At 50.2% G+C, this 13,197-nt stretch overlaps 1 protein-coding gene across 1 annotated transcript; it reads left to right on the top strand.

Moving 5' to 3' along the window:
* Positions 1-2,500: 2,500 nt before the first annotated feature.
* Positions 2,501-3,400, top strand: LOC122153071 (olfactory receptor 14A16-like; the record flags this gene model as incomplete). Its single annotated transcript, XM_042789184.1, has 1 exon — positions 2,501-3,400. A coding segment is annotated over one exon (900 nt), but the record flags the coding sequence as incomplete, so codon positions are not given.
* Positions 3,401-13,197: the final 9,797 nt, after the last annotated feature.

The following is a 13,197-nucleotide window of genomic DNA, read 5'->3' as shown; positions in this document are numbered from 1 at the left end:
TGCTCTAACAGGACCCTGAGGAGGCTTTGTCAATACTGTCCTCAGTGGATACAATTAAAGCCACAAGAAACTTTAGAGTTTGAATAAAACTTTGAATTCTTCAGAGGTTTCTTCAGCTTCTCAGTGCATGAGGTTCATGGAGTTGGCACCAAACCCTCCTGAGGGGTCATTAAAGTGCCTTGGGCTGTTGCTGTGGTGCTGAGCTGGGCCGGGCTCCTGGGCCGGAGGGAGCTCCTGGCAAGTGGGCAGCGCTGCAGAGGGACAGCTCTGCCCAGGAGCAGCTCCTCTGCAAAGCGCAGCAGGGCTGAGGGCACTGCCTGCAGGCACCCAGGGCAGAGCAGCGAGGCACACACAGCTTCAAGGCAGCCTGGGCTGGGAGGCTGCTGAGAGCTCCGAGGAGGAGAAAGCGTCAGGGCCCTGGCCACAGTAAGTCTGGGGGTGCAGGGCAATGCAACTGCAGCTCGGGGAGGGATCTGGGGAAGGTGGCAGAGCCGCCAGGAATCTGCCTCCTGCCTAGAGGAGGAGGAGGAGGAGAAGGAGGAGGAGGAGGAGGAGGATCTGCTCCCGAGCAGGGCTTCCCTGGTGCCCCCTGCGAGGGCCAGGGCATGAGGGCTGCCTTCTGGCTGGTCCGGCTGCAGGGGTGTGCAGCCGGGTGTGCAGGCAGGGGTGCCCAGGGCTGTCCTTCCCAGCAGGGTCCCTGCACCCCAGGGGGCTGTGTGCTGGGGCAGGGACTCTGCTGCCTGCCAGAGTCAGCACTCAGCCTGCCCGGGGAGCTCCCCACAGCGCTGTAGGGAGAAGCTGTGGGGGTAAGGAGAGACCCCCGCCAGGGCAGGCTCCTTCTGCTCTCCAGAAGCTGCTGCTGTGTGGATCAGGGATGCTCACAGCTGCAGATCACTCTGAGGACTTTTGCAGAGGGTCCTTCTGAAGAAGGATATCAAGACTGCACTTGAAATGCAGCGACTCTTTGAGATTTCTTGTTTGACTGGGTGGAATGCTTAGATTATTTATTTATTGTGGAGAAGGCACTCAGATCCCAGTTCTCATTAGCACTTTTTTGAGCTGCTCCTGAGACCCTGCACACACAGAGTTGTCCCTGGGAAGTGTCCTGCTGCCAGGAGGGGTCTGCAGGGCAGAGCTGAGCACACAGCAGGTGGAACGGGGGCTGGAAGCACTGAAAGGGAGGAGATAAGGAAACACAAAAGCAGGTCCCAGCACAGACAACCCCAGGTATCAGAGACATGGACAGGGAGGCAGAAAGGGTTGCTCCCAGAACACCATGGGTGGGGGGGATTTGAGTTCCTCCCTGCCAAGTCCTTCAGTTCAGATGTCTTCCATTGAGCAAACCCCTGCTCTCCTCTCCCACTCAACACAGCCTCTACCCTAATGGCCATGGGGCACCTTTTCAGCAGCCTCACCCTTGAAGAGGAAAACTTACTCAATACCTAACTGCCTGTCCCTTTCTCCCTCTAGCAGCAGTTCCAGCATTCGGGAATTTCTCCATTTTTGCTTTCCTGTATCTACTCCTCTTACTGTCATCCCTGGACTTACTGGGATGGGGGTACAGGGTTCAGCTGCATTTCAGAGCCCAACCCTGTGGGTCCTGCTGTGCAGATGTGTCCATGGGAGTAAAGTCTCCTCATAATCTGTGGGATCAGGGGAAAATAAAGGACCTAATTCTCTCTTCAGGACACCTTCATTTTAGGACATTCAACTCTTGCTCTGAGGGGCTCATGCTGGGCTGCAGGTTTCTCTCCAGGTGGGCACAGCTTTCCCAGGACATCTCTGTGTTATCCAGCAGGCCCAGGGAGGAAACACCTCAGTGCTAAGGCCATGGAAATGCTGCTGGGCGTCTGCACACAGGCAGCTGCAATGAGCCCTCTGTGTCCCTGGCTGGGAGGGGAGAGCTGAGATCCTCCTCAGGTGTGATGAGAGGGGCTGAGGGCTTTGGAGAGCTGTGCTTGGAGACTGGATTCCTCTAGTCCCAGCAGTGCCCTGTTTCCATCATCCAGCTCAAAACGGTGTCAGCACAGGGTAGATGAGACCAGGGTTGATGGACAGAGCAACTCTCCTCACTCTGAATTTCAGGACAGCCCCTGGGTCTCTCAAAACATACAATGTTTCAGTAGGAGTTCAGCAGAAATGCCATAAATTTCTGCCTTAAAACCACTCCTCATGTGTAGTGGTGCAACAAAAACGGTTTAAAAAATCCAATATCCCCACAGCTATGCCTTGCAGTAAGGTGAATTGGGAGCAAAAATGCTGAACATGAGTGGATTTAATCTGTGATCACCCATGTTCTGATTTATCTATGGCTGTCTGGCAGGACTGACTCCTCCAGAGCTCACAGCAGAGCCAGAGGACTTGGTTAAAAGGGGGAGGCAGTCACTGAGAGGTATGAAGTAGGTTTTATCTCAGACAAGTCTACACTAACATTTCAATGTCTTTTCCTCTGTGGACAGTGCCCAATGACCAGTGGAAGCAATTTTTCAACAGCAGCTCCATCACCGAGTTCCTCCTCCTGGCATTTGCAGAGAGACGGGAGCTGCAGCTCTTATACTTCTGGCTCTTCCTGGGCATCTACCTGGCTGCCCTCCTGGGAAACAGCCTCATCATCACCGCCATCGCCTGCGACCACCACCTCCACACCCCCATGTACTTCTTCCTCCTCAACCTCTCCCTCCTTGACCTGGGCTCCATCTCCACCACTCTCCCCAAATCCATGGCCAACACCCTCTGGGACACCAGGGACATCTCCTACTTGGGATGTGCTGCCCAGATCTTTTTCTTTATTTTCTTCATTTCAGCAGAGTTTTCTCTTCTCACCATCATGGCCTATGACCGCTACGTTGCCATCTGCCAACCCCTGCACTACGGGACCCTCCTGGGCAGCAGAGCTTGTGTCCACATGGCAGCAGCTGCCTGGGGCACTGGGCTGCTCTATTCTCTCCTGCACACTGCCAACACATTTTCCCTACCCCTCTGCGGAGGCAATGCTGTGGACCAGTTCTTCTGTGAAATCCCCCAGATCCTCAAGCTCTCCTGCTCAGATTCCTACCTCAGGGAAGTTGTGATTATTGTGGTTAGTGTCTGTTTAGCTTTTGTGTGTTTTGTTTTCATTCTTTTTTCCTATGTGCAGATCTTCAGGGCCGTGCTGAGGATCCCCTCTGAGCAGGGACGGCACAAAGCCTTTTCCACGTGCCTCCCTCACCTGGCCGTGGTCTCCCTGTTTGTCAGCACTGCCATCTTTGCCTACCTGAAGCCCCCCTCCATCACTTCCCCATCTCTGGACCTGGTGGTGTCATTTCTGTACTCGGTGATGCCTCCAGCAGTGAACCCCCTCATCTACAGCATGAGGAACCAGGAGATCAAAGATGCCCTGAGGGAACTGATAACAGGATGAATTTCTGAAACAATAAATTACATGTATTTTGTGAATAACTTGAAATGTAACTCATTACAAAGGAGGGCACAGTATGTAGGTTCTGTTGGGGTTTGGGGAGTTGATTTTTTTTTGTTTGTTTGTTTTACTTTGCATAATATTCTCTACAAAGAAGTGTGATTATTTGTCGCTTTTATAATTTGGCATCTATCAAGATTTGTGTGACTGAGAGACTTTGTAAATGAGGACCTATGCTCTCTTTGTGTTTAAACAAAATAAAAGATACTGCAGCAATATATTTCTCTGAGATCCTTCCTCCAAGCTGTTCTCTGGATCTACTGGGACAGTGCTTGTGTGCAGAGGTGGAGGGGAAAAACATCTTGGCAGAACAGTGCTTCCAGGAAGCAAATGCACTTGATCTTTCCTAAGCTGCTGGTTTTAAACTTCCCCTTTCTGCTCCTGAGCCCTTTTATTGGTCTATGATCTGAGTGCTTCTGTGCCGTGGTCACAGTCCCACGATGTGGCAGTTCTGTGACCACAGGCAGGGACAGGCAGTGGGCACTTCTGTGACAGAGCTGGCCTTCAGGACAGTGTTTCCATCAGACAAGGGGATCTCCTCAGGGCAATGCAGGAAGGTTTAGGTCTTCTTCCAGAGTTGCTCTCAAGAGCATACCCAGGAAATTGCCCAGAAGAGAAACCACCAGTGAAGACTGGAAATGTGTGAATGTGCAGGGTGGGGGCACACAGCAGTGTCCTCACACATTCAGGCTCCTGTGAGAGACCTGAAGGCCCAGCAGAGCAGTTGCTGGGCTGTGCCCATGTGCGCTGGGCACCCCGGGGAAGCTGCCCCAGGGCAATGACCACAGACCAGCACATAGCAACCACCATTTCCAGCATGGTCCTCTCACCCCAGCTCAGACAGGTTGTTTATCTGTCTTCAGAGGGACACAGAAGGATTAGGTCAGAAGTCCAAATTTGCATTGTGTCTCTCTGCTCCATCACCCTTTCTTGGCTGTCTGGCCCCTGCCTTCAAATGCACAGAATGAAAGGAGTTCCCCTGGGGAGTATCTCACCTGCACAGTCAGAAGGGGTTCTGCAAGCATGAGTGACACTGCCCTTCAGAAGAAGGCATTTATCACCTTTCAGAAGGCACAGAGCACATCTAGGGAGTGTGAATGCACTCAGAGGCACACATACCTTCACCTTTCACCTCTCCCAACTTCCTTTACAATTGATTGAAGCAACTAACAAAGAAGCAAAAGTTCTTCCTCATAGGTACCACCTCTGCTCACAGCAGTGTCAGTGCTGGTTTTGGCACCTTTTGCACGTGCTGAGTGTTTCCCGCTGGTGGCCACATCCTAAGGTCAGTACCGGGCTGTGTGCCACCCACTTCTCTCTGCAAGATTCCCAAACTGGCAGGTCTGTGCTGAGAAGGCAGTTGCACCCTGGCTAGGGGTATTGATGTCATCTAGGGTCATCATCTCATTCCTGTCCCAGATACAGTGCTGGGGCCCCAGTGGAGTGGGCCACCTCTTCTGTGATTTCACTGGAGCTCTCCTGCAGTGACACCGTGAAAGTCCTGCTGTGTGCTGTCACAGCCTTCTTCTGAGATCCAGTCCTCACCTTCCTCTGAGGGTAGGCTGAGGGACTTGGGCTTCTTTAGCCTGGTAAAGTGGAGGCTGAGGGCACTGTAGCAGATGTCTGCAGCTTCAAGGATGGTTTCAGAGAAGATGGAGCTTTTCTTGGAAGTGGGAGGAGAAGGGAAGCTCCACAAAGTGCAGCTTGGAAACTTCAGTCTGGATGTGAGAGAAGGAAATCTCACTACAAGGGTTGCGTTGTGGCATAGGAGGTGCCCAGAAGGACTCTCAAAAAGCCCACAGCATTGTTTTTCAAGGAGCAGCCAGCGAGGGTGGAGAGATGTCAGTGAAGGTACAGAAATGCTGGGGTGACAGCTCGGTGGGAAAGCAAGATGGATGCCAAAATCCTGAAGGGAAAATGGTGCGTAAAGGGGACAGTAGAAGGAAGCCTGCAGTAGTGGTGGCCAAGGGTTCTGGGAGGGCTGAAAGGACATACAAGAACAAGTTCTTTGTCCCCTTGACTATGGCAGTTGCCTCTGCTGCTGAGGCCTACCAGGATAAACCTTATTTTGAGGCTCTGGAATTTATTTCCTCCTTGTCCCTTCTTGGGGAAGCTGGGAGGTGTTGTGTAGTTTCCCTACATGTGGCATTGCTCACCCTCACACCCCACTTCCCCCAGGAAGAGCCCTGACCCACACGTGAGGGACAGGACCTGCTTTCGCATGGCCTGGCGGTTCAGGGATTGTCCTTTCTGCTTCATAAAACAAACCAAGGGGTTTTTCAGCCTTACAGCCACCTGCACAGTGCCTTTGCCTACCTGCAACCACAGCCTCCAATTATCTGCTCTAACGAGTCCATGGGGAGGCTTTGTCAGTAATGGCCCTCAGTGGGGCCAATCAATGCTTCAAGGTACTTTGGGTTTTCTTCTGACTTTGACTTCTTGAGTATTTTGCTCAGTCTCCACTTAGTATCTGATGCTCCTGGACTCAGGGCCAAACACACCATGGGGCTCATTAAAATACAGAATGTCCTAACAAGCCATGCATTTTCCTTTAAGTCTTGAAGACTCGTACAGATAATTGAATAAATTTTGGAATGTAGTTAAGGAGGAACATTTCCAAATATATCTAATAAAAATGATTCTTCATTATAAAGAGCATTTTATATTAATTTCTGTTTAGAGAAGATGTGATAACAACATTCTGTCTCTGATATTGATGCACAGTGTCTCCTTGGGAGGTCTGGACAGTCCCTTGGGGTCCAACACAGAATGGACAACCTGGCTCCTCATTGCCCATTCTCACCATTTCTCACATTGGCCCCCTGGGACTTGCATCACTTCTCCTTACATCAGCCTTCTCCACTGATCTCTGCAGCTGGATCTTACACATCCTTTACACCAGCTCCCACTGCTGCCCTTAGAGAACTGGCTGCCCACAGGCACAGAAGGGTTTTAGTTCCTTGGAAAGTAAGAAATTAGAAGTGTGATATATTTTCATGACCAATAAATTAGTGATCCAGAAACATATGCTAAGTACAAGATAACTCTAATGATGTTGCCTTCTGGGAGGGCTACTGTCAGGAGAAATAACTTAGGTAGGTAAATACACAAAGATAGGTATAAACACAATTGAAGTGTTGACTAAGGAAACAAAGAGGCTGTTGAAAGTTTTTACTCCCTAAAGTTCAAAAGAGCAACATAGGTGAGAGTTATCTGAAGGTACAAACAATAATGAAAGAAAAAGCTGGAGAATAATGGAAATGTCCGTTGCCTCCTCAGTCTGCATCTGAAAAGGTGACGTGAGAAATGTTCATTGTATCCTGGCCAGGTGCAAATTCATGAAAGATTAGAGAAATTGAGTACGTGGTAAACCAGGCAGGATAGTGGCAATTAAGTTAGACTGCAATATGGATATTTCTTTGGAATATGCCTTTTAAGAGGCCATGGGATTGGTAGAGGCTTCTTGTGGGAGAGGACAAGCCAATGTTGCAGCCAACTTTGAAAGAGCCCACAGGGGCCACCCAGGGAACCACAGGCTGTACAAGCTCTCTTTGGTGAGGAGTGTGCCGTCAGTTAGAGTCCTCTTGGGTGATGTTCCTGGGCACCTAAAAGAGAAGAAAATGTCCAAATGCAGTCGGCAGGGACTTTCCAAGGGTAAATCATGCCCTGCCAACCTGATTGCCCGCAGGATGAAGTAACTGTTTTTGTGTGTGACATAAGAATAGTGGATGTCAGGTACCTCCAATGCTGCAAGGCATTGGCCATGATCTCCCTCAATATTCTCATACCCACGTTAGGCCATTACAGTCTGGGTGGATCGACAGACAGAGAGGTGAAACACCACTTGGAGGTTCAGGCTCAGAGAGCTGTGGTGAAGGGGTCATACTCGACCTGGAGGCCAGTGGGAGATACTGGGGCATTGTGGGGCAGCACAGGGAAATCTCCTGGGACCTGGGCAATTTAACAACTCTATCCATGACCCAGAGGAGGCAATTCTGACAGTGTTTGTCAATGACAGTAAATTGAGAGGACCATCCCTGTGCCCTAGGGATGCCATTCTGATGAAACCTGGCAGATGAGAGGACTGTCCTGTCAGGAATTTCACAAGACAGAAGGAAAACATCCAGGTCTAGCCACTAGGAGAGAATGACACCCTGTAGTGACAGCAGAAGGGGCCTGCCTGGATGAGGAGCAGCTCTATGCACAAGTCTTTGGTTGTGCTCAGGAATAGAAAGCAAAACATGATCCAGCAGCGATCAGCACAATGCAGTATGACCTGGTTGCAAAGGCAGCCAGCAGTGTCCTGGAGTGTTTAAAGAGGACACCTGCCAGAGGAGTGAAGAGAGTGATTTACCCACCACTCGTCACTCGCCAGACAACCTGTACACTGTAGTATCAGTTTTGGTTAAAGTGTGCTGGGACTGGCTGGGATGGGGTTAACTTTAATTGTCGCAGCCCTTATGGTGGCTTTTTTTTTCCTTGGAGTCTAAATCAGCATTGATAACACAGCATTGTTGTTGTCATTGCGGAGCAATTGTTGTGCAGCATCAAGGTGTTTTCTATTTCTCACTCTTTCCTTCCTGTGAATAGCTGCAGGTGGGCAAGAAGTGGGGGGTAGATGGGACACAGCCAGGACAGCTGACCTCAACTGATCAAAGAGATATTCATAGAATCATTGTATCATAGAGCAGCCCAGCTTGGAAAGGTCCAACCTTTTCTGAGAAAGGGAGCCTACATGAGACTACCTAGCACCCTGTCCAATTGCTTCTTGAAAACCTGCAGTGGTGGGGACTCCACCACATCCCTTGGGGAGTTCCTTCCAGCGAATGACTGTCCTTAGCCCTTTGGCCTGTCTCCAGTCTGCCTGTGGATTTCTTCCATTGTGGGGACCAGAACTGGACACAGCACTCCAGTTGTAGCCTGACAAAGCCTGAGCAGAGTGGGATGATCATGTCCCTGTGCCTGCTCGTAACGCCCCTATGGATGCAGCCCAGGAGCCTATTTGCTGTTGTTGCTGCAGCGGGGCACTGCCAGAGCCTCTTCAGCTTGCTGTCCACCAGGAACCCCCAGGTCCCTCTCAGCAAGGCTGCTCCCCAGCCACACACCCGCTGGCCTCTACTGGGCTCTTTGGTTTCTCTGACTCAGGTGCAGGACTTTTGACTTGTCTTTGTCTCGTAGTTCATATTGTTCTTGCTGGCCCATTCGTCCAGCCTGTGCAGGTCTCTCTGTAAGATGACTCTCCCTTCTGGCATGTCCACCTCACCACCCAGCTTAATGGCATCAGCAAATTTGGTGAGGGTGATTTCAATCACAACATCCAGAACTTTTATGAAGATGTTGAACAGCATGGGACCCAGTACCAATTCCTGGGGGATCCAACATGCTACAGGCTTCCAGCCTAAGTAAAAGCATTGATCACCACCCTCTGAGTGCAGCCTGTGAGACAATTTCCTACCCATCTCACACATCAAACCCCCAATCTCTGTCTTGCCACTTTGTCCAGGAGAAGGATGTAGGAAAAGGTGTTGAATGCTTTGCTGAAGTCCAGGACAACAACATCACTGATCTCCCCATGTCACTAGAAGATGTTATTTGTTGAAGAAGATGATGATGTTATATTGGCATGATTTGCCCTTGAGCAATCTGTGCTGTATTTCCCCAATCACCTCCTTCATTTGGTTTGTGATAGTTGAAAGGTTCTCTGGATCAATCCCCAATACAGTTTTCATTGCCCCTTCTCCCAAGTCCATGATGGTTTGGAGGCTCCTCCAGCATCTGACCCCTGCCCAGACCCAGCTGTGTCCCATGCTGGTCTTTACAGACAGCCCTGCTCCAGGGTATGTTGGGGTCTGGGGCAGGAGAGAGGCCGGGCACGGCTGGCCGGTCCCCCCACACAGGCCCTGAGACCAGCAGGAGGATGGAGATGGTCTCACAGAAAGACTCACCCATAAGCTTGGGTGAGCAGCCAGTGCTGGAAATGGCCAGTGAGAGAGGCTGGGGGGAGATGAAGGCCCTGGGCCACCTGCCTGGTCTGTTCATGCCAACAAGAGCACAGAGCCGCCTCTTCTCTCCTGCACTTGCATGCCTTCAATCCCTTCCACAAGCCCTGGCTCTGCACCACAAATCCCCTGGTGTGTCCTCACCCCGCGTGGTCATGCAGTACAACTTATACTCTGTTGTTTTTCTCTTCCTGCTACTTTCCACTCAAGCCAAACTTCTGCAAGATTTCCCCCTCCCCTGACCTCCTCCACCTCATTTCCCAGCAAAGCCCAGTCTGGGTTAGTCCCAAGGCAGGTTCCTGGTACTCCCACCATGGCCTCCACCCCTCTGAAAGGCAGAGCAGCTCCATGGGGGCAGGGAGGGGTCAGCCCCGGAGATGGGAGGCATCACTGGCACAAGGAGAAGGAGGTCAGTGTCACCCAGCATCCCCTGCTCTCCTCTCCAGCACATCCTGAGGGCTTTGCAGCCCCTCCATGCCATCCCCTCTCTCGTGACCTGCACAAGATCCCTGGCCCTGGAGGTTCTCAGGCAGCTTCTGCTGCCATGCTGTCAGAGAGGCCTGCCCTGAGCTGGTGCAGCCAGAAAGGTGTTTTCATTCCCCATTCATTCCTGCCCCGATCAGGATGGATTTAAGGCAAAAAGTTGTGTGTTCATTTATTCTGCTTAAATACACAGAGAGCTCGTTATTGAAACCAAGTCTCTGGGTTGCACAAGATGGTTGGATACTGAAGTAGGAGGGAAAGAATAATGCTATTTCTTTGAAGAACACATCATCGCAACTGGAAAAACGAGGACTAAAATGTATAGAGAAGCAAAGGTATTCTTGGGCTGTCATGATATATAGTAGGGGTCATTTGCAGAGAAAGGCTGAGAGTCTATGGCTGCTGAAAAACCTCCGATCGGTTTCCTCAGGGCATCCTTGGGTTCCTGGTTCCTTATGCTATAGAAGAGGGGGTTCAATGCTGAAAGCATCACCTATTACAGAAATGAAACTACCAGAGACAGAGATGGGGAGAACATAGAGGAGGCCTTCAGGTAGGCAAACATGTCAGTGTGGATGAACAGGGAGAGCACGGCCAGGTGAGGGAGGCACATGGAAAAGGCTTTGTGCTGTCCCTGCTCAGAGGGGATCCTCAGCACGACCCTGAAGATCTGCAGATAAGACAGCAGGATGAAGAAAACCCCAGCCATATATTGAACGGGATGTAACCAGGGGAAATCCTTAAACAGTTTTCTATCCAGGCCTGTGTTTCCCAGCCCAGTTTCTCTCTGGACTTGGGGACAGGAGGGTTTGCTCAATCTCTTGGCTTCCAGTTTTGGCTTTATGTTTCCATTACCGTCCGCTCTGGCCCGTCTCTGCTCTGAAGAAAAGCCTTTGCACGCATGGGGTCTTGGACACTTGGTTCCAGGTTTCCCTGAGACAAGTCAGAGCTTGGCCTGGTGCTACCCCTGAGGTGCTATGACCCAAATGTGCACTCATGCCGTCAGCTGGGACAAGAGCGGGCCTCTGGTTTTAACATGAATGGAGAAAATGCCATAATCTTTCCAAAGCACCCCAAGGAAGTCTCTGGCTGGAGAAGCCTGGGCCTCACTGGGGACATTAATGGCCCCAGCATTTTCTGGAATTGGAACACAGCAGCATGCAAACAGTCCAGGCGGTTTGGGGACAGCTTGTTTTCACAGCTGCCAGATGGGCCAACCTGGAGCTGATAATTGCAAGCAAGGAAGAGCTGGTCAGGGCTGTGAAGACTGGCTGTTGGGACAGTGATAACGGAGTCTGAGCTCCTGAGGGCAGTGAGGAAGGGGAATAGAGGACTGCAAATGTTGGTCCTCAGTGAAGCAGATCTGGCTGATTATGGGGAGTTTTAGCCGGGATCTCATGGTCAGCAGCACTGATGGGCAGCAAAGCCAAGTGTACCTGGTTTTCAAAGACAGCATCCTCCAAGCACCGCAGTCTTCTGTATCAAAATTCAGTTGAAACTTGAATGGGAATTCACGGGCTTCATCATAAGATTTTATTACTTCAGGAACAGTAGCAAGAAGAAACAGGAATAATGCTTGGTCGCAACTAAATTTTTTAAGATTGGTGGCAATAGAGCCGAGATACTTTATGTTCTCTTTGCCTCATATTTCACCAAGAGGTTCTCCTAAGCCATTGTGCCTCAAGGCAGGACTCTAGAGGAAAACAGCCAATGGTGGAGAAGAATCGAATCAGGGGCTATATGAAAAAATGCGAATATTACCTGTCAAAAGGAATCAGATGTATCCAACTCTCTTTACATAGGGGGCGAGAAAGCACTATCAGCTTGCTGGTCTTTGTCCATGGCCTGTGAAAAAAATTAATGAGAATGAACAGAACAGTGTCAAAGTTCTGGCAATGAAATCTTCTTCCATATGGATTACACCAAGGTCAACACTGCAAATGGTTCAACTTTTGCCAAACATCTTCATTCAAGGGTTGATTCAGTTGCCCACAAAGTGGTGACCACTGCCCACAAGATACACAAGGGTAGATGAGGCCATGGCATGGGACTGGGAAATGTGCCCCCAGGCTGGTGGGAGACTTTCTGGAGCAGGAGCTGGTGGACAGGCAGGGTGAAGCCAAAGCATCTCAGTCAAGACAGATAATTTCTGTCCCTTGAGTAGATGAGGAAGCCTGGACAATTGCACCCAAGCTGCCCCGTGTTGGAGGCGAATGAGAAATGAGTGGGTCCAGATGCTGCAGAGCCTACTTGAAGACGTACTTGTAGCCCACATACAGTGGGATGAGTGCAGATATGGCTATTCAAAAGAGGGCATTTCCTTTCTTTTGACTCTTTGCATCCCTCTGTGAATTTAGGGAGCTTATAACTTCAGTGTGTGAGTGACCATGAGTGATTGCGGACAGCGTCTGGGGCAGGGGGTACAATGGGGGCTCTTGGGCACTCTGCTTGACAAATAATATGTTTTTCTTTGGTGTAAGGGTATCTCCACTGTAGAAAGTGGACTTCAGAACAGTTTAGGTGGACTTCATATGCAGAACAGGAGTTCTGGGTATCATTTTTTCTTTTTTTTTTTTTTTTTTTTTTTTTTAACAAGTAAGAAACATTCTTCTGTGTCTGTGTGCAGCTCATTTCCCAAGTACAGCATGTAGGAGTTGGTGTGAATGGGCTGAAACGTGCAGCTACAGACTGTCTGGAGAAATCTCAGATTAGAACAAAGTTGCTGTATTGCTGTAAGTCGCAGGGGGCTGGTGAGAGACATGTGGGGTTGGAGGTAGGGACAAACACTGCCCAGAGAGTGTCTGACATACAGGGTCTTGACTTCCATCCATATTCAGACTTAATCGGGAGATGGTCTAGAATCAGTAGCAATTGCAGTTAGGTGATGTCCCTCAGTGTGTAAGCAGGAAAATAGGAACTAGTGGAAAAAGAAGAGATTGTTTCTTATTAACATTTAATACGGAAAGCTTTTCACTTTGACGACACTCCTGAAACCACTCAAATTCACCACATAGGAACTGAGGAATTCAGTGATACTCAGATACTTGGCTATTGAGGACGTTTTAGCTGCTTCCGAGCCCTCTGGTGTCAAGTTGCTGAACTGCAGATCCTGGAAAGGGATTGACTCAAGCCTCTAGAGAAGTCGGAGTCAGCAGGAACCCTCCAAGTTCCTGAGGGTGTCAGTGATGGCCACCGAGGTCCATCACTGAAGAGCCCATGGAGGGAATGAGGAGACAAGGTTCCTGTCTCTGGGGGTGA

Source organism: Tyto alba, unplaced genomic scaffold, assembly GCF_018691265.1.
Source record: "Tyto alba isolate M040663 unplaced genomic scaffold, T.alba_DEE_v4.0 Super-Scaffold_15, whole genome shotgun sequence".
NCBI classification, from domain to species: Eukaryota; Metazoa; Chordata; class Aves; order Strigiformes; family Tytonidae; genus Tyto; species Tyto alba.
Note: the sequence above shows the minus strand (reverse complement) of the source record. Positions and strands in the feature narration are given on the sequence as shown.